This window comes from Microchirus variegatus (assembly GCF_963457635.1).
Source record: "Microchirus variegatus genome assembly, chromosome: 2".
Taxonomy (NCBI): domain Eukaryota; kingdom Metazoa; phylum Chordata; class Actinopteri; order Pleuronectiformes; family Soleidae; genus Microchirus; species Microchirus variegatus.
In genome coordinates this window covers 23,120,614-23,148,057 of record NC_139803.1, presented here as the reverse complement: position 1 = coordinate 23,148,057, position 27,444 = coordinate 23,120,614, and the positions used below count along the sequence as shown (strand labels likewise).

The window sequence follows — 27,444 nt, the reverse complement described above, 5'->3', positions numbered from 1 at the left end:
TTCTCATAACCGAGTAATTTTTAAAGAGGATCACTAATGCTGTTCTTACGTGTCATTTCTTGTTGCACCAACATCACAGCTGGAATAACACTTCCATGTGTCCATTTTGTCGCTGTTGTCCATTTTGTCCCGACGCCAGACATCACACCGCTGCAAAGTCGTCTCCCCCTCAGATAAGTGCTTGTAGCATTTTCGGCCAATAAATACCTTTGTTATCTCATCTATAATGGAGATTCGCACGAGTTCGGCTTTGGTGCTTTTAATGGTGTTTTAACTGCAGCTGTTGAAAAATTCAAAGGTGCTGGGTTTTAAAACTCGATGCGTTCCCACTTCTTCAATCACGAGGAAGGGCCATCAGGACTTTGTGAGCATGAAGGGATGAGGTATTTTTGAATGTACTCCAGGATGCCTTTCGCTCCCAGGCTAATGGTTTGATGGTCTATAGATACACACTGGCTCTTAATAATTCATAGGCTGTGCTCAGGGCTTAATAAAAGCACTCTGCCACAACTTCGCCTTTTTTTGTTGTCTGGAGACTCCAATAGGTGTCCGTACTTTCACTGATGAGGACTCAATTCAGATTATGATATAAATTCATTTGGAAAGCAGTTTTAATAAAGGCCTTGACAGAAGTGGCTGGGGGGGGGGATAATCGTCCTGGTCTGCCAAATCAAAAGAAAATACTCTGACGCTTAGTCCATTTGCTGCTGGGAATAGTTTATCTCAGAAAAAAACATGGTTCATTGTTGTTTTATTTGTGCTTAAATCAAGGTTGAACTTGTTTCTTCTTTCTTTCTTTTTTTTTTTTCCTCTGTTGAGCTTCTGCAGTTAATTCCGAGTAAACGGAAGAAAGAAATCAAATAAATGGCGGTTGAGTGACTCATGCTGCACTCCCGTTTGAGAGTGTGTGCACTTTCTCTCTTTGCATGTTTTCTGTGTGATTTCTGTGAGAGACTGCGAGGCAGCAGCGACTGTCTGAAATGGTGAGTGGCAGCAGGGACGTGGCACGCTTAATTCTTGATTAGTTTTGTCTTTTTTCTCATCAGCGGCGATCTGTTTTTTTTTACGCCCGCAACAGTAACTCACGGCTGGCTGAGAGAGGGAGGGAGGGAGGGAGAGAGAAGTGATGGGGGGCGGGATGTGTGTCTGGAGAGAAGGCAGAGTAACAGAAGTAGAATTATGTTCACATTTTTTATTGAGGACACAAATCTGAGCACTGAAGAACAATTCAATTACTTGCTGCTACAAAGCTGGAGTCAAGTTTTTTTTTTTTTTTGATAACAAACCACATCTTTTTGGATTTTAATGAGAATTAGTTGTCAAAGAATGTAATAGGAGTGGAATAGCTATGAAATTACATTTCTGCTATTCTGTTTTGTCTTGTACAAGTACGTAAAGACTATTTAAGCAATTTAGATTGATGGATGTACTTTATTGATCCCAAAATGGGAGACATTTTGGTATTGTTTAACATAGTATGGATGTCTTTGTGCTTATTACTGTGCCTGCACTTGTCTAAATGTGTGAGTAGTGCCATTGCTAAAGCCAGAAATACATCGGAGAGAGAGTTTTTTTCTTCCTTTTTCTCCTCCTTTCTTATGCCATTCCTCCCGATAATGAAGTGGGCTGTAATTCTGGCACAGACAGATCATTCAGATCCCTTCAGTTTCTCCATTTCCATTTCCAGCTCTCCTGACAAGCTGTCCAGCAGATGTCTTCATCACAGATATTTTAGTCTGATGCAGAGATAGGCAGAGCACTGGTGGGAAAATGAGGGAGAGTTGGGGGAGCGAGCGACGTAAGGAGGTCACATGCATACTCAAAACGGGTGTCTGTGCTGTGTTGATAAAGAGTTTAGAGGAACAGCGGGTAAATCTGAAAGCTAAAAATAAAGCTTGAGACACAATCGGACTCGAAACCTTTGTGGAAATATGTTTCTATAACTTTGCCTGCTTGCGGTTGAGTTGTCTCCTTTAGTGCCTTTCCTAAGTTTAGTGTCCCCTGAGATGGGACAATGTAGGATTTCTACCATCAAATAATGTCTTCAAGATTATTTTGATGGCACATTAACTCATCATTAACAGTTAACAAAAACAAAGCCTGAACAAAGCATCACCTGCATTGGCACATCCAACATCTGGTTTTGGGTCTGGTTATGGACGGACCATAAATTTGCCCTTCATCAGTCCAAAAATACACCGGTCAGGATTTGTCCATGTGATGGACAATTTCTCTTTCTCTACTTTCCTTTCATTTTTACCCGAGTAATTTATAAAACATGGCTAATTCATGACCCGGGTTCCAGACCCAGTCGGAATAAGGGCTTTTCTTTATGGAATTTACATGTTCTCCCCAAGCGCGTGCACATTTTCTCTGGGTTCTACGATTTCTTCCCACAGACGAAAATATGCCGATTTGGGGATTAGGTAAAATGGACACTCTAAGTTGACTGTAGGTGGAAGTGGAATAAAATGATGATAGTTAGTTTTTCTTCTTCTATGTTCAAGATTCTTCCATTATTCGCAGGGGCAGAAACTTTTCATGCATTTTCCAGAACAATTTGTCCAGTTTGGGTCTGCTTGAATGAATGCGTATCTGTATGTATTAGTAGTGGGAATTTAGCCAGACTATTCAATTTCAGCTAGATTAACTAGCATGTCTACATCTATTTTAAAAGTCTCGTTTTTACTTGAACTGACAATAATAATTGTGTGTGTTTTTGTCAGTTTATCATTCCCATCAACAACTTGGAGTGCACCTTTGCTTAAAACTGTGACTTTAAAGTAAAGTTAGAGAGACATTGAAACATTCTTGAAACACATGCAAGACATATTTTGGCTCTTCTTGCTGCAAAGGCAAGAGTGCTAACAATCTTTTACATTAACATACTGATTGATTACTATTTTAGCAAAATTGACCTGCTCATTTCATTTATTAGCATCCATCCATTTTCTTCCACTTCCACCTACGGTCAATTTAGAGCATCCAATTTACCCCAAATCTGCATATTTTTGGACTGTGGGAGGAAACCATAGGGAGAACATGCAAACTCCATGCAGAAAGGCCCTTGTTCCGACTGGGTCTCGAACCCAGGTCATGAATTAACCATATTTTAGAAATGACTCCACAGGGTAAAAATGAAAGTAGAGAAACTGAAATTCCACACTGTGTATCTGGAGGCCTTTTTCACTCTGGTAAAAGCTGTGCGGGAAGCACTCTTGGCACACGCGATAATTGGCCCAATTTAGCTCGATAGAGGCATGTGCCACAGTTCCGCTAGCGTTGTCTCTGGCGGCTGGTTTGTGGGCCCCCGTGGAGAGCGGCAGGGCCACGGGGCCATTGTTGTGTGTGGGGAACAGCTGGCAATGGACGCAGCTGTGTGATTGTAAATCAAGCACTATTGTTCCCAGCATTGCACTGGCGCTTGTGTAGAAGCTAAGGAGTATCCCACCCACTGAGGAAATATTAAACTACAAACAAAAGAGGAAGAAAGATCCTTGTGATTTGGTCATGTGCAGGTTTTTCTTTTTTTTTTGGTTTTAATAAAAAGCAATTTTCCTGGTGCAATATCAGAAAGGGACCAATTCACTGTTTGTGTTGCGAAGAAAGGTGAAGCCACAGATTACAACGTAACTGAATACTAGTTATAATCCTTGCCTTGTTTGGTGTTTTCTTGTAAGGCTCCATGAAAATGAATGATTAATTAATAGTTCCTGTCATCAAAGCTGTCATCCTGTCATCATATTATTTCACAAATTGAACTCAAATGAAATATCTCTATTGGGTTTGTCGCAATACTAGAATATCAAGACCCAGGAAAAAACGTGATACAAACGTGAACAAGATGTGCTTTAACTGCACTTTCAGCTTTAATTGTATTTACATCCAAATCAAGTGAACGGTGTAGGAATTACAACACTTTCTATATGTGCCTCCCACTTTTTAGGGGACCAAAAGTAATTGGACAATTGACTGAAAAGCTATTTCATGGACAATTGTGGGCTATTCCTTCATTATTTCATCTTCAATGACACAGGTAAAAGTTCTGGAGTTGATTCCAGGTGTGACATTTGCATTTTGAATATGTTGCTGTTAACTTTCTATATGAGATCCAAGGAGCTGTCACTGTCAGTGAAGCAAGCCATCATTAGGCTGAAAAATCAAAACAAACCCATCAGAGAAAATAGCAAAAACATTAGGTGTGGCCAAATCAACTGTTTGGAACATTCTTAAAAAGAAAGAATGCATTAGTGAGCTCAGCAACACCAAAGGACCTGGAAGACCACAGAAAACCACTGTGGTGGACGACAGAAGAATTATTTCCCTGGTGAAGAAAAAGCCCTTCACAACAGATCCAGATCAGAAACACTCTCCAGGAGGTAGGTGTATGTGTTTCAAAGTCAACAATCAAAAGAAGACTTCACCATCGTGAATACAGAGGGTTCACCACACAAGATGGAAACCATTGGTGAGCCTCAAGAACAGGAAGACAAGATTAGAATTTCCTAAACAACACCTAAAAAAGCTGTTATAATTCAGGAAGAACATCCTCTGGACAGACGAGACCAAGATCAACTTGTACCACAGTGATGGGAAGAGAAGAGTGTGGAGAAGGAAAGGAACTGCTCATGATCCACAACATACCACCTCATCAGTGAAGCATGGTGGTGTTAGTGTCATGGTGTGGACATGTATGGCTGCTAATGGAACTGGTTCCCTTGTGTTTATTGATGATGTAACTGCTGACAAAAGCAGCAGGATGAATTCTGAAGTGTTTCCAACAATATTATCTGCTCATATTCAGCAAAATGCTTCAGAACTCATTGGACGGAGCTTCACAGTGCAGATGGACAATGACCCAAAGCAAACTGCAAAAGCAACCAAAGAGTTTTTTAAGGCAAATATGGAATGTTATCAATCAATCACCTGACCTGAATCTGATTGATCATGCATTTCACTTGCTGAAGACCAAACTGAAGGGAAAATGCCCTAAGAACAAGCAGGAACTGAAGACGGTGTCAGTAGAGGCCTCACAGAGCATCACCAGGGATGAAACACAGTGTCTGGTGATGTCTATGTCTTCCAGACTTCAGGCTGGAATTGACTGCAAAGGATTTGTAACCAAGTATTAAACAATGACAGTTTGATTTATGATTGTTTAGTTTGTCCAATTACTTTTGGTCCCCTAAAAAGTGGGAGGCACATATAGAAAGTGTTGTAATTCCTACACCGTTCACTTGATTTGGATGTAAATGCCCTCAAATTAAAGCGGAAAGTGTGCAGTTAATCTTGTACGTTTCTTTTCAAATCCATTATAGTGGTGTATAGAGCCAAAATAAAGAGAACTGTGTCGATGTCCAAATATTTATGGGCCTAACTGTATATATGTGTGTATATATATATATATATATATATATATACACATATATACAAATACATATGTATATATATATATATATACATATATATATATATTTGTATATATATACATATATATGTGCATATATTTGTATATATACATATATATATATATATATGTATATATATATATACATACACATACATATATGTATATATATATTGTTGCTGACCAAAAATAATTGGTAAGGTCAAACTTTCTCTGCCTAAATTGACAGATTTTGTGACAAACAACAATTTCAAACACATACTAGCATTTTCCTGTTAAATACCACTGCTTGATGATGCTACAGATGATTGCACTGGTATTTAAACTGTCGCAAATTATCTGATACTGGTTTTTAGCATGGATTAATATCCAAGTTGGATTGTTTTTTGGACAACCTTAATCTTTATCTGAAATTACAATTCATCTAGCATTTGTACATCTTTTTGGTCTCTGTTTTATCCCCCGCACTTAATTCTCTTTGACTGAATGTGGGCATCTGTGCCCTGTGCTGGCCAACACATTGATAGTTTTTACTTGTCCTCAATGTCTGGACCCAGGACCCCTCAGCAATATGTATATCTGGATTTGCAGTGGGATTCTTTTTTTAGCGCCTTTGTCCTTGATATGGAGAGCAAATTAAAAACATTACTTTTTCGACTTTTGAACAGTGAAGAATGATGAAAGGTTTTGTCAGGCACAGTTCGGTCAAGGAGACATGATCCTGATGTCAAATAGATCTATTATTAATAATTTTAGAATAATAGGACTTATGAGATGAGTTCCCTCATATACATTTTTCAAAGTTTTTACCATTTTTGTACATGGTACATGCCCTTGACTAGCAGTTTTCAACAGTTTCAGGGATTTCTTATACTCTTGCTTGCAGTTGTTAGCTATTTCAATCTTCCTTAGAACAGTGGTTAGCTATTATTTGTGGCTACAGAACACTTCTTCAGAAAATAATGCTCTATAATGTATGGTTCCCAACTGACTTACTTACTTTCCAAAAAGGTTCAAACTTGGTAATATAAACATCAGCCCTTTGTTCTTTTGTCTGACCAGTAGTCTGAAATCCAAAGATTTAGATCACATAAAATGCTGGATAAAATGGTCTCCAATGTGTGGTATCTACTCGTAAACGAGACAACTGACATAAAGCTGGATTTCTTGTGAGTTTCTGATCCTCTTTGTCGAGACACCAGGCTGTCTGCAGCAGATAAATAAAAGTTTTAGGGCAATTAAAGTTTGTCGCGATGACATGTTAGATGAAAAGTTGAGGATTGAACAGTGTTCTAAGAGTGTTTGTACCGCAATGACTATTGAAGCACTATGCCTTATTATTATATTATCATGTGGGGGGGGACATGAATGTCTGATGTGTTCAGATACATACAGTAATTTAATATGTAGTCGGTCTCCATTTTGCAGCTATAACAGCTTACACACTCCTTGGACGACTTACCTTAAGAAGAAGTATTTATTTGGGAATTTGTGCCCGTACATTCAGTAGAGCATTTATGAAGACAAAAATTGTCCAGTTCATCCCAAAGGTGATGGATTGTTGTTGAGGTCAGATCTCTGTGCAGGCCAGTCAAGTTCTTCCACACCAAACTCACCAAAACCATGTCTTGAAAAGTCCTCCTGAAAATGATCTACCACCGTACCTTTAAAACAAAAAAAACATCTGCCTTCTCGAAGAAAAAAATGCTGGATCACCAAGGTCAGCAGGTGTCATCAAATCTGAATGGAAGTGAAACATAGAGCATTGCTTTTATGTCAACTTGAAAAGGCAAAGGAACACATTTAAAATAAATATCGTCTGATTTATTGTGTATCTCACATTCCCTGCTTAAGGTTCATTACACCAGGCCATACCTGTTTATATTTGCCATTACGTGGGGTTACATAATTCCCTAATAACCTCTTCAGGAACCATTATAAAGGAGGAGGTTTGGATAATCAATGACATTATGGCTTTCTAGCAGCTTATGATAGCAATTGACTTCAATTAGGAAATCAAGTGCCCCTCTTAAGACGATGATTGTCTGAGACTCTCAGAAATTGTTCAGTTATTACAAGATTAGAGGTCGAATGTAGGGAATGGAGACTGATTTACTGGAAAATGTGACAAATAACAAGAACGCAACTATCCTCCGGTGGTATGGGAATGATGGACATGACATTTTCTGTAAAAACCTTTGCGATCCAGGGACACATTGTCGTCGGGAGAGAAGTGCATTCCTTCTTCTTTTTTTTTCTGTCACCTAGACAACAACGTGTTCTTTTGGATCTTTTTTCTTTGGATTGGTAATGGCTTTAAATACCACACAGTCATTCTTTCACTCTCTCTCCCACACACACACCACTCATATTCACTGATTCATGGAGGGCTGGTTTCAGATAGCGGCCGATGATTCTTCAGCCGCTTGAATAATTATTTTCTTGAAGGGGGTCAAAAGTTTTCTGAAATGACACAGTAAGCAACTCGGTATTAGTCATTTTGTGGTTGAAATACTGATGAAAGGATCGTGTCCAGATGTTCTTTTCTTTTTGAGAGAGCAAAAGACAAAGAAAGAGTCAGAAACAGTCATTCATAGGTGAAAAGAGCACATCTAACATCCTCCCTTCCTATGCTTATCACATCTTTTTTTTTCTTTTAACAGCCAGTTGTAGACACTTGCTTTTTTTTTATTGAAACTATATCTGTTCCTTCAGAAACATCACACATTTGGCAGAGGAATGCATAATTAGCATATTCATGAGACGAAAACAGTGGAAACTTTGGAGTTGGAGCGACAGGGGGTGGGAGTGGGTGGCGGTGGGCCGTTGCTGTGTGGGTGTTTGTTGCGGAACAAAAAAGCAGATGGCACGGTGACTTTGAAAATCCAAAATTAGGCATGTTTTCACGAACTTCATGCTCATTGGCTATGTAAATCGTACAGTCAGACAGTCGTGAAAGACAATGCTGTGTGTTTTTTCCAAGCTTCTCCGCTGAGATTGTGTTTGTTGATTGAAATCTGCTCTGTATTTTTCAGTTTTTTTTATCACTTTTAATTCCTCCGCATGAGGCTGTTTTCATGACTCAGTCGTCCTCTAATTAATGAGAATTTGAGGTATGGTCAATTCATTGTATGTCAACAGAATTTTTTTTTAGATTTTTCTTTGGTTACCCTCAGAGTTCCCCCCAAGATGTCTCGGATGGTGAGTCTGAGAAAAAAAATCGACATTTACATGTTTTTTGACTTAGCAGTGTCTTCACAAAGAAACTTGAGAGGGGCCTCACGACTTCGTACATACCTCAAATGTGTGAACGCTGACTGAAGAGTTGTTTGCTGTGTTAGCGTTGGAATTGTTTTCAGACCAAGCACCACCAGTGCAGGCTCTATTTATATCGTTTTGTCTTCCCTTATTCCACGGTGAATTGTGGATTGTGAAATTGGAAAATTCCATCAGTGTGTACGTGTTTGTTCCCAAAGCAATAATCCAAATCTGGTACAGGGAAAAAATAGAGTTTGTGTTCTTCCAGAAAGTGATTTTGTGATATAATTGTGACATTAGATAAAGTTCCAAAATATATATGTTTTCCATTTCTGCTGCCTAGATGCATGGGAGATCTTAAGTGCATGCTAAGGCCCCATCCCATTTCTGCCCCTTAAAATTTCCATTTGGTTTGGAGTGCCCTCAACCGTAAATTCCCCTCATTGAGGGAAGTGGCTTCGCTATGGAATTGGGACACTATATGCAAATTAGCGTAGTGAACGTAACGAACGTGCTTACTTACGTCACATGTTGACAATTCTACCGGTGGAGCGTGCTACTATTTTCATTCAGGAAAAATGTCGCCGTGAACGCCGTTTTTTTCTGTCCTCGTAAACGCTATATCACGAATGTGATTGAAATCTGACAAGTCAAGGGTATTTGTGTTCGAGTGACCGCCGTTACACACATCCAAAACACTGACAAAACTACCCAGATGTAGCAGAGCTAGCTAGCTAGCTAGCAGCTCTTTGCCGAGTGCTTCGAAAGAGTTTGCCCGTCATGTAGCTCTACATGACGGGCAAACTCTCTGGAAGCACTCGGCAAATAGCCGCTAGCTAGCTAGTTAGCTAGCTGCTCTCAACAATCGTCTGTTATTTTCTGACATTAGTGTTCAAAACTCAACAGTCCTTTGGATGTATATCAAACCAACATATTCCTCTGCAGATGTGGCCGCCATATTGAAATAAATAAATTAGCCGGCTCGCTGAATTCGCAAAGCATCTTGGGTAATTTTATCTTCCACTACGTTTTAAGCCCGCATCAGAGCTCACTACATTTTGAGGGTTGATTATAAGGGCAAAATCACACTCCACCTTGCTCCCTCCTACACGAGAACGCACAAAATTTAGGGTTATGGCAAACCTTTAGGGTTAGGAGAGGTATTGGGACGGGGCCTTAGTGTGAAATCGGCTCAACCAAAAACACCTGTGATCCGTCTTTTCCCTTTAACACAGTGACACTGACTGAGATCTTGTATGTAATAGTTTGCAACACACTGATGGCTTGTTATGTTGTTTTGCCTTTTCTAATAAATGTGTACATTTCAGACATGGCACGTCGTTGGTGCACCTTGGAAGGCGGCTTCCTGAGTTACTACGAGAACGAGAGAAGCTCGTCGGCCATCGGCAGAGTGGACGTCAACACGGTGGCTACCATGGCTGTAAACAACACTGAAACAATGACCGGAGCTGGGTATGGACAAAAACATTCACACGTGGCACAATTATGTTATACAAGGGATAATCTGAAAAAGTTTGTGTTCAAGGAAGCGTTTTCTTCCTCTCAGCCAATGGGTATCACATGGTTTAATTATTGAATTGTAAAATTAAAGTTAAACCTCTTTTAAATCACCACCATCAGACTCGCTATGGTTATTAGAGTTTGAATATTAAAATATATCATTTAATATTCATTTAAATCCATTGCACGGAAAGGTAATTCACACATAAATCAAACTGCACAGCTTTTAAGCCATGTTTTAGGGCACTCTTTTGCACACAGCATTTAAATTAGTTCTCAAACACACACACACACACACACACACCAATTTGGAATGCATATTTTGCATGTTTTCCACTAAATCAAAATTAATATGTAATTGCTGAACCTGCTTTAAAGACATGCATATTATAAACCAACACGAAACGTTTTTGAATGATTTATTTTCCTTGTATTTGGCTAAATTACGATGTTCCGCTCATATTAATTCGCGTATTACTGAGCCTCAACCTGAATTATAGACACAAACATATGCACAGTAAACACACTCTTTGCTGTTGTTTTTTCCTTTGTTGTCATACGTCCCATTAGCATAATTTGATCTTGAGCATTATTCAATTTAACAGAGCCTATCAAGGCTTTATTGGTGCTATATTCCCTGTTTACTTTAGCGGCGATGCAGGCGAGCGATGTGTCTTTAACTGCTCTCCCTCCCTCCCGCTTACTGTACACAGCGCTGCCTCCCGCGTCGACTCAATCACTCCTCCCTCAGATTATCATCCATTTCAAAGAAGTTGCTCTGAAGACAAACTTTTCTTTATTTCTTCTGCAAGTGATAAAAAAACAGTCAAAGAAGAAGCCAGATGTCTGGGTCCTTTCTTGTTCACCCGCTCCCACTGGATTGCGCTGCATGTGTGTTTTGTATATGTGTGTGTTTGTGTATATGTATGTGTGTGTGTGTGTGCGCCTGTTCCTTAGCGAGGAGTCTGATAATGGCTTATGATTAAAGCATAAGCCAGGTCCTTAATGACAGCAGCAGATGTTATGAAGAGGGAACAATGTTTTTTTTGTTGTTGTTGTTTTTTTTTTATAAATCTTATTTATTCAGCTACCAGGAACACATCTGGCCAGCTATATGACCTCGATGACCTTTCTAATGAGGTGGGCACATACACACACCGACATAATAGGTTACAATTGGGATATTCAGAGTGCCCCATCTCTAGAAACTGATGACATGTGCCATTTGTTGCACACACTGCATATCCTGGCTAAAGACATCACGCCCCAGAAATTATATGTCACTGATGTAAACACTCTGTACCAGACATTTGATTTGTAAAATGTCTTTTAAGGCAACTTATTGTGATCACATTTAAAAGTGCTTTGGGCTCTGCATGTTTAATGACATTTTCAAGGTTTCTTGAATGCATCTTGAAGCTGCTCCTCTTAACTCAACATACCAGGATGAAATTCACTGCGCAGTCCAAGTATCTTGTTATATTTTTGCGTTTCCTGCTGTATGGCTTGTTTCTAATACCCCCAGTCACTTTCGATTAGCATTTTAGCTCAAAATGTCCACCCGTACTCTGCACTGCCATTGTGTTTCACTACATTTAACTCTGCCTCACTCCTGCAACTCCCAGCATTCCCAGCATCCGCCTCACCTTTTGACTGTCTGCTGCTCATGAATATTAACGTATGCAGATGACACACTCCCACCAGCAGCCTATCGCCACTCGACAGGAGGCCGTAGGTGTCGCTTCCATTAAAACCAGCATTTGGGTAATTTCACCATGGCAGAAGCGCGGAATGCGAATTATAATGTGGCCCCCGATGCATACGTTTGCTCAAAGTAGTATGAATATTACAGACCCTCTCCTATAAGGAATTAACTCGACAGTGAGTATGTTGGTGTGTGATAAGTTGAGAGTTCCAGGGACTTTTCCTGACTCATCTGTCTGCAAGAATGTTTTGAAGTCAATTCTGACCTTCAAAGGCAACTAAAAACCTTGGAAACGCACCATTCTGCTTCTTTTCCTCTTCAACTTTTTGTTTTTTTTGTCTCTACTGCTGCTTTTCACAGCATTTCACTCTCTCTGTCACTCTCTTTCTCGCCACGTTTGTCTCTCCTCACACACACTCGCACAGAAATAGCAGGGTTTTTCAAGACGTTTGGGTGCTAACTTTAAATATTTATTCAAGTGCTGGGGAATTAAGACTTTCTCTATGAGCACACCTAGTCCTTGAGGAGAAAATGAAAGGTTAAAAGTACTATAGATAACTCCAATACATGTTGAAACCACAGGTGAATCTTGTGCAGAACACTCCTCCACAAAAAAAGAAGTGTCTGCAAGTTCTCTCAAACTTTATTCGAAAACAAGTTATTTTCTGACACACCTAAATAAACCCTAACCCAAAATTATTCTGTTTTCATTTCTTTCCGCTAATATTCAAATAATATAGGTAAAATAATGTAGTAAAAAGTGTGTTGATTTATTTATTTACTATTGAAGGCCTTTGCTCCTTGTTATGTGGCACTTTTCCTGAGGAGTTAATGGACAAGTTTAAGATCTTTGATAGAACATGATGTCAGTTAAAATGTTAACTTTGCAGAAGACAATGTCTACTGTTTTATATACAGTCTGTAATATGTTCCTTTGCTTGATATCGCTTGATATGTTATTTTTTTGTGTCCAGGTATGGGCTGCCTCGACTTGCTTCCAACCTACAAATTAAAACATTTAGTTGCTATGACAGATGCAGGAGGCAACAAGAAGGTGTTTTCCCTCGTAATTTGTGTTGATTTGAACAAAAACAAGTAAAGCAATTCGAGGAAAATGGAGCTTGTGAGGAGCATGTATACAAAGCCGGATTTAATCTTTTTTTGGGGGGGGTAAACTGCATATTTCTCACATTAGAAATGACTTCAAAAAATGTGTTCTTTCTCTCATCACAAGCTCTAAATTGAAACACCTTTAACTTTTTCCTGACGTCTTCATAGCACTCTTTCTCACTCATTCCTCCCTCCAGCCACCATGTCCCTCTGGGGCGATCATAATACATCTTTTATCCCTCTTGTCTTCTCCTCCTGTCCTTTTCCGTTTGCTCCAGCTCATTGCTGCCTTCCCCCCCCCCACTCGCTGCTTACCTCCCTTTGCTCTCTCCCTGCGGGAATTTCCTCTAACAAGCGCCTCCACACCTGCCTGCGAGGAGAAAGTGAGGTGTGGGTCACGCGGAAGGGCACACAAACACCCACAAACACCCATGTCTCCATTGTTCCCCTGACATACATGAGGAAAGAGCTACTCTGCGCTTCCGTGACCTCTGCTCAGACACCACCTTCGGCACCCCTCGTCGAGGCAGTCGGAGCCTCCGCCGCTGTTGCGTACTGATGGAAAAAGGAGCTACAGCACGGCATTGTGTTCAAACCATTAGGATACTGATACTCTGACCTCGATACCTTCACTGAGAGAGAGAGAGAGACACAGACTGAATCATAGAGAGAGAGAGATTCAGGATTCCGAGGCGACAGGTCACCGAAGATTAATAGTTGCCTTTTTGCTTCTGACAGGAAGTGTTTGGTCTGCAAGTGTGTGTCTGTGTGTGTGCGTAGCTAGCGTGTGAATCTAGCCGAGTGGATATATGATCTTTTGAAGTATTATGCATGTGATGCGTATATAACCTATGATGCTTACATGCGATCTGTAGACCACGAGGGTCAATGCCTCTGACGGAGTCAATTAATTATTTGCAATTTGTGTCTGCCTCGCTGAACTATTTCATGTCAAACAAAGTACATTTATTTACACAATTTGCAGTTGTTACTAGGGTTGAATGATTCAAAGAATCAGTTTTTACGACACATATTGCAATGTGACTTGGAATTGGATTTCAAAATCAAGTTTCACTGAAGCATTGATGTGTTATGGATTTAAAACTTGATTGCGTATAACCACACCAAATTGTTAACTTTAATAATGTTAGGCAAGGATAAACAGTCGAAGATATACATTGTTTCCATTGTCATCATTATTATTAATTAAGCATTCAGCTTCAACTTTTTACCAATAGTTCCCATCAAAGCTTGGAACTCAAAATTATCGAGAGCAATATTAAGTGACAAACTGTAAGAGTTGCAAGAGTTGTTTTCTTTTGTGTGTAAGCAGATGTCAAACACGGTGTGTTTATATTTTGCTGTCTTTGACAGGGCCGTGTTCACCATGGAACTGTACCTGCTGACCGAGCGAGTTTTGATTGTCGGAGCTGAAACGCAGGAAACGCAGCACGACTGGATCCAGGCACTCATAAAGGTAAAATAAGCCAGGATTTGTGAACCCTTTTCATTACTGCGTCACGTGTGTGAACCTTTGTGACCTAACAAATCTGCCGAAAACAGTAAATAACTGTTAGTGTATATGTGGCTGAACGATGAATGCATGTCATAGCATTGCGCTGGAAATGATGCAGCACGTTGCATCGTTACCAAAATAAAGATGTTCAGCAGTACAGACTTAATTTGACTATTTTGACTATCACTTTTATGTGTGTGTGCCAGCACTTCTCACAAGATGCTGGTACTCTGGTTATCTGCCCAATTCATTATTATGACCCAGGAATAATCATCTCTCAGTGTGCACAATGTGATGTTCTCCCATTTTTGTGAGAGTCTGTTGTTAGTTTCTAGTGTCAAAGAGTTTGTATTTCTATTGTTAAACAAGAACACTGTCTATCAGGCAGATGATCTGCTGTGGCGACCCCTAAAGAGAGAAGCCGAGAGAAGAAACGGCAACAATATCTACTAAAATTGTTAATGAAAACAAAAAAATCACAATGTTTAGTTATATTCACCGATTTCTTGCCGCATTTGTGTTCATATTAACAGGAGACCAAATAAAATGGACTTCGTCTTTGAAGTTTGAATCATTGTTGGAAATGTTAAGCATAATCTAAATATACAAGCTGGTAAAATGTGAAGTCCAGTTTTTAGTTATTTGTTATTGATTTAATATGTAACTCATAAAATAGATATTGTGAACATTGCAAACAACTTCTGGTATGTTTAATTTATTGAGGATTTTCATAATTTAATGTGTAATGATTTAGTAATACCTACAGACATACATGTATATACCCATGCATCTATCCATCATCTACCACTTTATCCTCCCCATCAAGGTCCCAATCCCAGTTGACTTAGGGAAAAAGGTGGGGTATACCCTGGAGAGCTGACACTATACCATAACAGGTTAGCTGCCAAAACCAGATAGAGCTATCACCTGAGCTAGCGGCTTAATTTGTTGAAAATTGACTTCTGAAGAACAAAGAGGCCATGCTGTGCTCACAGCTCAACTTGATAATTACTTCAAACAATCTGATGCACTTTCCGGGCTGTATATTTTGGACTAGAACACATTTATCGGGTTGAAGTTTGACCCCCGCCCCCCCATCATGTCATTTCAAATTGATATCCAGGTTTTGAATCATTTAAACAAGTTTTCTGACCTGTGGGAATGAGCTATTTGCATCTCGCGCACACACTTATTGACACGCTTTCTACCCTTGTTTCCTTCTACAAGTTTTTTTTTTTCTACTTTGCTCTACAGTTACTTATGCTCAACTACAACACATCTAACTTATACTTTTACATTCTCTCTGCTACTGTGCAACACAGAGAGTTGTCCTCAGTGAGCCCCACTGCTTTTTTTTGTCAATGAGACAAGTGGTCTTGCTATCTCTTCTCCCACATGCTGACAGGATGTTGTTATGCCACCCAACATAAATATATGTCCCCAATTCCCCTTTTTTTTTTATCTCCGTAATCCTAGGCAACCCAGTCACAGATAGTAGGAGGTGTAGCAGCGTTAGTCCTTATGTCTCTCCCATCTGCACTGTAGCCCTTTCCACACCTCCGTATTTCAATTTGAGTCACAGAACAATAGCCAGACAGCTGAGCAGCAGGGAGGGATGTGTGCTTGGAAAACAAGTCAGACCAGGACCAAACACTGTGCAAAGGGTTATACCTCTGAGAGGACACCTGCACCTGTTATGTTTTTCTGTCGTTCCGAGACAACGTTCTATAGTTAAAAAAAAAAAAATGAATAAAGGAAAAATAAAGTTTCATACTGATAATTAGGTAAGTTTTCAATGTGTGTTTTGCTGTGTTAATAGTATCTACGTCTGACTTGCAGTGCTTCGTTCCATCTAAAGTTGAGGGCCTGGTGCAGAGAGACAGTGAGCTCATTGGCAGACTCCAGTACAAAGAGGGCCATGACCTGTACCACTGGAGGACAGGCTGGTTCATGCTGGAAGGTTCTGCCCTGCACTTCACTTCAGGAGAAGAAGAGGAAGAAGAGGAGGTTCTTCAACTCAAACAGCTGCAGGAGCTCAGTAAGAACATTGCTTTTTAAGTCCCAAAGTATTCAAGATTCAAGATGCTTATTGTCATATGTTCAGTTAAGACAGACGTCATGCTGCACAATGAAATTCTTACTTTGCACGTCTCCCTAGTCACAAAAAAGTAAAGGGAAATTGTAGAAAAATACATATAACTTAACAGTGTCAGAAATATATAATTTTAAGAAAACTAGAGTCAAATTTAAGTTAAAATGTATAGACTACAAATATAAACTTACAAACAGTATGTTGGTAAAATGTTGAAATGTCATTTCTGTTGCATTGTTTTCAATTCAATCAATTCAATCTGCAATTTAAAGCATATTAGTGCAGTGCCTGTATGTATTCCTATATTTGGAACTGAAGAAGCTAGCTAGCTGTTTTGTGACTGTCACACTGTCACAACAGCTAGCTACGCTAATGCTAATCGAAAAATAATAATAAAAAATTGCGTTGTGCTTAATGAGCACACATTATGTTAGCCCTACGCAAATGCTAATCGTAGCCTCGCTAGCTTACCTTTGGAAACAGGTTCCCCAAGTTAGCTGCAAAGTATAAGCATGCTAATGCAAAATAAATATGTGCTCACATATTGGTGAATAGACACCTCGTCGTTACAGTATAACACCATGTTCCCATCATGAGGACAGCCTTTTCACTCCCACTTCCTTACTTCAGACAGCGCAGCTACTGCTGATGAGCCGCTGCCTGCCTGGTGTAGCGTGATACATCAGCGAAAGTGCAGCATGATAATTCAGCGAAAATTAAAATTCCTCCAAAAAATTTGAAAATAAAGGATGCACACCATCAGGCTCAACCCATATCCAAAGTCTTAGGGCGATCTGAGAGGAATATTTGCAGAACAGTTTGCATGTATGTGTGAGTGATGTATTAGTCATTTCTTTTGTAAATTCTTCACAGTTATCACATAAAATCTGACTGTGATTAAATAGATAAATATTTGAAATAAGAAACGAATAGACCCAGGTAGGTAATTGACATCGAATAATTGTGCAGCCCTATTGCTCATTTATATTACTGTATATCAGTGAAGTATTGAGAGCCCAATGGTGTAGAAAGGGTGTGAAAATTAAATTTTATTTAATGAACTTTTCTGTATTGGCTTGGATATAAAGTTTTAAAAACAGAAACACTTTAAAGTCTTGTTGGAAAAATTTCCTTGATATACTTTCCGTCCAAAGATAACACAGTCCGCCTCCACGAAGCCATCCTTTTCATAATTATCAGTAAAAACATTAAGAAAAACTCTTCCATTAAAACACAACACAAATCCCACATTTGTGGCACTTGCTCAAATATGTTTGCAAGAGGAGCTAATTTGTCTTTTTCGTTATCAGCGGTGTACTCGCAGACGCTCCTGTCTGGCTCTCAGGAGGCGTTGAAAGGTTTTTCTCTGATTGTTTCTCCTTCCTCATCACGATGCGTCTGTGACGGCGTTAATGTTTTAATTCTTGACAGATGATTCTGTCCAAAGTCTGTTTGTATAAAGAAAAAGAAAAATCTAGAGACACTTCTCATAGTTTTTCACTCGTCACAGATTTATTTCATCCGTGGCAGCAACCCATACACAACCTATCAAAATTACAGACATAGAAAAACATAAAATAAGAAGAGACACATGCATATATTTGTTTGCAATACTCAAGAGAATGTTTTTTCGTAAAATGTGGTACTTGTAGAGGAAATCTATTGATCTGCCAAGTCCAATGAGATGAGATTTTCTTTCAGACCTTTTCCTATGAACTTCTTCATAAAAGAAACCTATTAAATGTATTCAAATCTATCCATTTATTTGAGTTTAAATGAGCAAACTATCCCTTCTCAAATAGCCACAAAGGAGCTTTTATTTTACAATTAATCAGATTTTAAACTCCTACAGCACAATGTGGCCATGTCTGTTTATGACAGAGAGGAGAGGGGGGTGAGTGGTATAATTTCTGGCCTTTTAAAACATAATGGCGATGTGGAGATTATACGCACATGGTCCGTTTTCCTTGAAGGTGCAGAAAGGCAACATGAAATAGAGCCTGCACACTCACTCACCCACAAAAACTTGATTGAGGCCAAGGATTTGATTCTGACCCGAGGAAGATCTGCACCAAATCAAAATGTTGTCCTCAATAAAGTCTTTGTTGCGTGGAGTAAGTATGCAGGCTCTGCCTTTGCCATAACTTCCAGTTTATTATTTAATGATGTTGGAAAAAGTAAGGGACTGGACTGGTGCTTTGGGGAGGACTGTGAGAGAGTGAAAATTTGCCAGAGGCATGCATGTGAGAAGACCTGTTAATATGAGGTCAGCATTGTTAAGTAAATGAAAAGCCCCGCTTTACCACGTGTTTCTGCTCCATATGTGAGGTTGAACATGACTGAAAAATTGGAATGGTGTCAATTCCTTTTTTTCTAGCAGTATAAGAAAACTACTGAGCCCCCAAAGTGACATGAGAAATCTCGAATCTCGAATCTTGGGGGAAATCTCGAGTTTCTCTCACCACTGTCCATAGTGCTGAACCAAAGAAGCCCTGAACATGGTGCAATTGAAAATGTTTGAGCGGCTGGCAGTCAAAAGAAACTGAAGTTTCCAAAAAATATGACATTTTTTTTTTTTTTTTTTTTTCATATTTTTTGCAAAGTCGAGCTCTTGACTTTCCCAAAAAATATGACTTCTTTTTTTTCTCATGTCACTTCGGGGGCTCCGTAGAAAACCTTTCTATTTTAGTGGAAGAAAAAAAAAAGAAGAACTTCTGTCCTGAGTGATACGATCACATTCACCATAACAGTAAGTACAGGTTTCCTAATCTGTCCTGACTGCGTCCTTAGATCTGATCACAAAACGCACATTCTGAAGTGGTTAGAGGATGCATGTGTCCACATTCTTGACACAATCCGTCCTCAAGATTCATTAGAGACCACCTCCTCAGCTCATATACTCTGACCCGCTGCAGTTTCACTGTATCTACAGTCATGTTACAGCAGTGTGAGTAGAGCTCTCTCACAAACATCTCCTAACCTTTTTTTTCTTGTTTTGTTTTTTTTTTTTTAACATGGCCCTCTGTTTAAATCCATTTTTTTGACTTAAGTTTCATCTGTCTATCATTCTCTAAACCACTTCGCCTTTGGAGGAATGGGGCTCAAAAGTTCACAGGTATTTGAGGAGCTGATGCTTCAATCGACTGTGCCACTTTGGTGAGCGAACAGAGGGCTGTGAAGAATCAGTGCATCAAATTACGTAACGTGCTGTCCCATCTACTATCTAAAGATAAAACACTACTGTTGCAGTGTTCTTTTTTTTTTTTTTTATTCCCGGGTCTCTCAAAGCATATTTGTCACAGCCAGGGAGCCCTTAGCGCCAGAAGGGGTTGTGTTTTGTCGGGCGGGATGGTAGGTTTTGGAGCAATGAAAGGACTCTTTGAGGAATCACAGTCTGTGACATGGGATTAACTGTTATTTCCTCTAATAGTGACACTGCCACAAGAAAGGTGGCCCTGTGCAGCACTGAGGGATTAAATAAATACACTTTTCAATTAAAATCGCTACACATTTCCTACATGCATCAGGAGTTCATAACAAGTGCAGTCTGTTCCGGGTCTTTTAGCCTCAAGCTACTGGAGTCGTTATCATTTCAAAAATATATATATATATATATATAAAAAAGAGCTTTTGAAGGGTTTTCTTACTGAATTTGAAAGAAATTCTTTACATTGTGCTCTTTTCCAAATGTACAATAGGACAATTTTTACAGACTTTATGAACAGCAGTTCAAAACTTTGTATCCATCTTGGTCAAATATACAATATAACATTTTCTGTCTTTTTTATATGTTCTTTTTTTTTGTTTTTATCAAAAACCTAAACATGATGAGTCAGAACAAAATAATAGAGTGCCTCACTCTCAAAATGACTTCCTAACAATGTAGCTGCAGAGATGATTGTTCCTTTTTGTTGTTGTTGTAATGTTACTTGTTAAGATGTCTGCTGCACAATTAACCAGCACTAAAGTAAAATGAGTGCGAAATGACACACACACACAGTTGAATGATTATTAACCTGTCACACTGCATGAATCAGCCTCCCCGCCCAGAACTTTTCCAAAATTAAAGGGTTTTCAAACAAGATTAGCACATTAACGCTGAGCTCATTCAGTGCAATTTTCTCCATGGATTTCTCTTAAGGCAGTGGCAAAATGGAGGCGGGTGAAAACTAATCATGAAGATAAATGAAGATACACATCTTGAAAATTAGCTTTTGGGCATATTTGGTTGTCAATTTAAAAAAAAAAAAAAGGTTGATTTTAACTATATATTTTTTCTCACATTTTCTGAAGCGTCAACAACAGAAACTATCCTTGTTCCTATAATGTTTTTCACATTATACACTTTCTTACCACATTCAAATAACATATTCACTGGTGCTAGTTTTGATTTAACGCCACTTCACTGATAACGGTAACATAACACCTGAGTGTCTACCAGTTGGTTATTTAATAATATGATATAATATAATATAATATAATATTTTGAAGCTACTTCAGAAATATACATATCAAAATATTAATTATATTTTAGAAATTTTAACCCTTTAAAGGCCAGTATGTTTTCACAACTACACTGTTTGTGAAAACAAAACTACAATAACTTCCATAAAATATATTTCAAGGGGAATTTGATTATACTTACTAATGGGCCTTGAAATGGGTCAATGATTAGCAGAAAAAAATATTTTTTTGCACTATAATTTTTTTGCACTGTCAGATTTTTCAAAAAAAGTCCCTAATTTGTTCCTTGTGGCAGAAAAAGACCACCTTCCCAAAAACTGCTATAAAAAAACACTGTATATTAATATTTGTTCCAGTTTAAGTTGTCAGTCTTTTAAAGCTACTTCAGCCTGACATATACATATCACATATTAATAATATATTTGATATTTTAACCCTTTAAAGGCCATTATGTTTACGCAACTCCACTTTTTTTATTGAAGAAAATAAAAAAAACTACAATCATTTCCATAAAATACATTTCAAGGAGAATTTGATAATTATTCTTTTTAGGCCCTGGGAGGGGTCAATGATTGGCAGAAACATTTATTTTACTTAATGGTCCAACTGTATCACGAATACTCTGCTCCAATGGAGAAGATCTAAAAAGCCTTCATTTTCACAGTCTGTGCTTAGTGAAGCATTTATGTATAATTTGTATAATAATGTATTGGCTCATCTCTGGTAGTGATTGATATTGCCATAGCTCAGCTTGCACTGTAAACAGTGTCGTGTCATCATTTCATCATCAACTACTTTTTAGTGCCTCGTTTTCCATCCCCCGGTGTAATGTTGTATACGTTTTAGTTAATCGGTAATCAGAGTTTTGTGTCGCATCATCTCAAGATTCCCTTCCTTGTCAGGAAAAATTAAATACAAAATAATTCCTCATAGTTTTAGAGGGAGAGAGAAAAAAAAAGTTTTAAACAATGCCTGGTACAAATTATTCAGAGATCAAGACTGACAACTTTGTCCTTTGTCACACAAGCACATTAAGTTTTTAAAAGAGAACCCCACTGAGCTGCGTGATGGATAAAAGAGGATTGATGTGTGCCGTTGTTCAAATAACGACGGGAAGTGATTTGTTCTTACCTGATAACACAATTAGTAAACCCATTCTCATGTCAGTTTAAATCTCTGAAGTCCTCCACTTTTTTTTTTGTTTTGTTTTCATGTGTTGTGTTCTATCACAATAAAAGACTGTGCCCTTGAAAATCTGCCTGAGAATTTAAAAAAAACTAATTATTTATTAACACAGACTCCTGGGAATGAATTGTTTTGCTTTTTAAAACAAAATACAAAGGCTTTGTTGTAGCCACAATTACCACAGTTATGTCTAATGTTTTTTCCCCACCGTTTCTTTTGTCTCGTTTGTTGTGGCATCAAATATTATTATTGTTATTATTTCTTTTTTTCTGCCAGTGGTTCTTCAATCAATGTGAGTTTAAGAAATGGATGCAGAGGTGATTGGGACATGAATTATTAAAATAAAGTGGAAAAGTATTATAATGTATGTGAATGAGAAGTGTTTTTTTTGTTTGTATAATGCATACCAAAAACTTATTTGACCCTAATTTGGGGAATATTTCACAAAAAAAGTTATTCCACTCTTAATCCTGAGCGTGACTTCCGTATTCATACACTGCACAGGTACTTACTTAGCGAGCAATCTCCAAAAATCATCTGCTCATTTAGGTTTATTCAAGCACAGCCAGAGAGAGAGAATTTGATGAAAGTGCCAGATGTTGTTGCCAAAACAGATATTTTCTTGCGTGATCTTGTGTAGTTGTTGCCGTGATCCAGGCAGCAGCTGTTTGAACCTACAGAAGAGATTATGGCGGAGCTTTCCAGTCCCATCGCCCAGTTTTTCCCCTCTATCCTTACGCTGTTCTTTCAATTTCAAAAGGCTGACGGAATCAATCAAATATGTTCAGTGTTTGAAATACGACTCTGTTTATTGGTGTATTTAAACCAGCTCTATGTAAAAGCTTTACTCGTGTTTGCAGTCTACCTTTCCTCTCCTGTTTAAACAACACAAAATCAGAATTCAGGAAATACAGCATAGCTGTGATGATTATTTGCTGTGATTGCCATGCAACAAGAATGCATAAGAGAACAGAGATCTTTCAGTGACAGGTAATATATATGTCAACTTCCCAGTTTCACAGCGAGGGCTCTTAAGTGTTCTCAGCTTTTGACAGCGATTGAATAACTCCAAATGTCAAATCTTAAGTGTTCCCGACACGTGGCGGTGCATTAACGTACGTAACGCGAACCCTGCATTCACTCCAGCTCTTTGCCCTTTTCCCTCAGCTGTCTCCACGCACAGCGAGGGCGAGGATAAGATCCAGGTCCTGCTGATGGTGGAGGGTGGAAGGTATGTGAGATGTGCTAATTGGCAACACATTTTGCGATACAGCAAAGTCGACGCATTATGCAGCACTGTTTCGCTTTGATTCTGCCTTTGTCTTGTTAGTCCATAATGCCCTTTACCTACTGTAACCATTCAGGGTAATTAAACTCACGCTAGACTGCCTGTTTTAGTTAGAAAGAAGAGGTGAGACGCGGCACCTAACATACTGCAGCCCTTGCACAAGCTGACAGTTTTAGGCTGCTTTTCACTGTAATGCAACAGGACTTAATGCTTACCGAGTTAATTGCCTTTTCGTTTGTGTGTTTTCGTCGAAACCTCTTGGGACGGCGGCGGTTGTTGATAGATAGACGTGTTCTGCCGAGGTACTTTTGGATTCCTTTAATCTTGTTGGCTGTTTATGTAATGTCTCGCCTGTGCTTGGCCAAATATATGAACAATCCCTGCTGTAGGAAAAATGTCATTAAAGTTTTCATTCAAAATGCCACCTCTCCTTCTTTCTTTCTTTTCTCTCTTTTTTTTTTTAACAGAACAGTTTACATCCATGGCTTTAACAAGACAGACTTTGCACTGTGGCACTCCGCTATCACACTGGCTGCTGGCACAGATGGCAAGGCCCTCAGTGACCAACAGCTGACTAAAAATGGAGTCCCTATTATCGTCGACAGTTGCCTCGCTTTTGTCACTCAGTATGGTGAGTTGCCTTCAATTTATGGAGAGAAAAGTTTCAATAAAAAAAAATAAAAAAAGTTCTGCAGGAGTTTTATTATGATTTCCCCCCCGAGGAACTTATTCATCCACTGCTGCATGCGTCATTATGAGAATTTCATTCCGTCTTCTAATGTTGTCGAGCACTGTGCTGTTACATTATGTCTCTACATCCGAGAAGAATAGAAGTTGTACTTGTCACTGAATATAAAATGCTAAAATATGAATGTAGCTTCACAGTGGCATAGGAAGCTAATGTACCTTGCACCAGGCATTTTATTCTACACACAATTCCGATTCAGTTATGCTTATATAACACTGTCAATATCCACAAATCAGACTTTGTATCTGGTAGGTTATTGCCCTCTATTTATTTACTCGTATAGAAATCCACATATTACCATTTGCTCTCGCAGATGGTACAAATTACAGGAAGTTGAATGATGCATATGCATTAACTTTCCTCTTTTTTTTATATATATCCAACTAGGATTGTGTAAAGAGGGAGTCTACCAGAAGCCCGGGGACCCTGCGAGAGCTGCACTTCTCCTGCAGGAGTTCATCCACAATGCCCGGGATGTGAAGCTGAGGAAGAAGGAGCACCAGGTGGAGGACGTGACTGACACCGTGAAGAATTTCTTATCCCAAGCGGAGGACGCGCTGCTCACCAAGGAGCTCTATCCGTACTGGGTGTCAGCTCTAGGTAAATTAGGGTGGAAACAGCTGGTGGGAATTGACAGGTGCTAATGTTACAGCCATTCACAGCCACACACTTAGGAATGATGTGGCCCAATTCCACTTGACATAGGGCAAAAGGCAGGAGTGATAAAATATGACCCATGATCTTTTGTGCCGTCATAATGATTTTGTTGTTATTTTTGTGTAATAAAAAGATAATTTGAAGAAAAGATCAGATTAAACCCTTCCCTTATTTTTTGAAAAGGCAGAAAATAGCATTTGGACTTTGAGTCATAGGGTTCAATCAAAGATCATTTGTAAAAAGTAATAGTAGTATAAATTGTCTATAATAATCCACATGAATGGAACAATAATTGTTATTATTTGTCTGTGTGTTTTTTTTTGCAGATGAGAAGGATGAGGGACGGAGAGTGAAGAAGTACTCCACTTTCATAGAGAGTTTGCCCAAGGTCAACAGGTCGACGCTTGATGCTCTCCTGCAACATCTGTACAGGTACACACACACACACACGCACGCACACACAAACACACACACGCGTACATTTAAAGCTTGTTGTAAAGCATGTTTACAGCATTATACTGGATTTGAATATTTATATATAACTGGGCAACACAAGAATTTAAATCCCTGACTGCTATATGACCAGTCCTTTATTGTACAGTAAAATGTACGTTGAATTTACATGCACTGGCCTTTTGTATAGCTTTCCAATTTGATCGATTTATACTGTCTGTCTCTAAATTTGCTGTACCCTTTTTCTATATTTACTTTTTACTGTATCTAGCTTTTAATTCACCCTCACTGTCTATTATTTCTGTACCGTTTTTAACCTCTTGTACCTTCTGTAACCAGCACTGGTCCCTGTTTTTGGTCCAAAAATCAAACTAATCCGTGTTGCCACTGGGCACTTTTGCAGCAATGTGACGCACCTGATGGATTGCTTTATTTATACACAACACCTAAACGTTGTGCTATTCTAAATCTGCCAAAACTGCGTCATGTGCCCTGAGATGCCCTAGGGTTGTTGTTTGTCAGTTGCAGATTAGCCCTGCCTGTTTTTAAAGTGACCTACGTGCCCCACCACTTGCAATTGTTATTTTTTTAATGCTCTGATAAATGAAATTGGACTTACTCGAGTAGCTTATTATTAAAATCCCTTGCAACAAGCAAGCACACAGCCAAATCCATAACACAAGTGGTTCAATTTATTTATTTATTTTTACTTTACAGTTCATTACCAACATGTGGTAAATAATAGGGAGGTAATACTGTGGTAATATCATGTTATTTGTAATGCACTTCCCACCTTGGAAATAAGAATGCAAATAGTTCTGCGTAAAATAATAATAATAATGACACTATAATATTATGTTATTCTTAAGTAATATCGAGCTTGGAAATGACAACAACCATAGGCTACCATCAGTGTAATACCGTCAAATGACAGATATTTGTGAATGAAAAGTAAATACCATATTATACAGTTGAATTGTATCTTTCCTTATACCCAACATACATTTTCATTTATTATAACCTTAAATAGGTGATTAGTAAATAATGATTACTATACTATTACCATATGTAATAGTAATGTCAAAGAAAAGCAATCATCCATATGCTCAAATACTGTACAATCCATCTTCTTATATGTGTTTTTTTTACCCTATGCTTCAGGATTCAGCAGTGTTCCCACCTCAACCACATGCCAAGTGAAAAGCTGGCATCTGTCTTTTCCCCGTGCTTGTTCCAGACTCAGGGAAAAACCCCACAGGAAATAAGTGTGGTCCATGACCTCATCAACAACTACATTCCACTATTCAATGTAAGTGAAAGCCGCAAGTGTCTGTTTTCTTTCTGTACAATGGGACATTGCTGCAAGAGCAGACAAACTGATTGGGGGACAATAGTCAATCAGTCAGACATTAAGACATCTATTGTTATTATATAGACGTATTTTACTTCGGGTTTAACTCAGAAGTTAATTGAGCGTCAGAATGAGGAAGAAAGGGGATTCAAGTGACTTTTATGTGACATGATTATCAGTGCCAGACCGGTTGGTGTGAGTATTTCAGAAACTGTAGTGGGATTTGTATGCACAGCCATCTCCAGGGTTTACAGAAAATGGTTGGAAAAAGAGAAAATATCCTGTGAGCAAAACATGCTTTATTAATGGCAGAGGTCAGAGGAGAATGGTCAGACTGGTTCAAAATGATAGAAAGGTCACAGTAACTCAAGTAACCTTGTTACAACCAAGGTGTGCAGAAGGATGTCTTTGAATGCACAACATGTTGAACCTAGATGTGTTACAGCAGTAGAAGCAACCTGGCCATCCATTCATCCATTAGGCTTCATTTCCCCATTTTTCCATTTTTAGATAGCCCAATCGAAAATTAACTGAATAAGGGCTGCAACTAACGATCACTTTCAAAATCGATTCATCTGTCTATTATGTTCTCGACTAGTGGAGGAATCGTTCGGGCCATAAAATGTCAGAAAATGTTGAAAAATATTGATCGGTGTTTGTCAAACCTGGAAATGACAATGTTCTCCAAT

At 38.8% G+C, this 27,444-nt stretch overlaps 1 protein-coding gene across 1 annotated transcript in view; it reads left to right on the top strand.

The window, feature by feature from the left end:
- Positions 1–27,444, top strand: part of arap2 (ArfGAP with RhoGAP domain, ankyrin repeat and PH domain 2) — a gene marked incomplete at both ends in the record, with an annotated part of 129,342 nt that overhangs the window by 80,327 nt on the left and 21,571 nt on the right. Inside the window, 8 exons of the mRNA XM_083905708.1 lie at positions 9,994–10,138; positions 14,376–14,478; positions 16,357–16,555; positions 23,426–23,489; positions 24,014–24,177; positions 24,682–24,894; positions 25,278–25,383; positions 26,566–26,713. Of these exons, the coding sequence (XP_083761834.1) occupies positions 9,994–10,138; positions 14,376–14,478; positions 16,357–16,555; positions 23,426–23,489; positions 24,014–24,177; positions 24,682–24,894; positions 25,278–25,383; positions 26,566–26,713 (1,142 nt within the window). The remainder of the gene's footprint in view (positions 1–9,993; positions 10,139–14,375; positions 14,479–16,356; positions 16,556–23,425; positions 23,490–24,013; positions 24,178–24,681; positions 24,895–25,277; positions 25,384–26,565; positions 26,714–27,444) is intronic.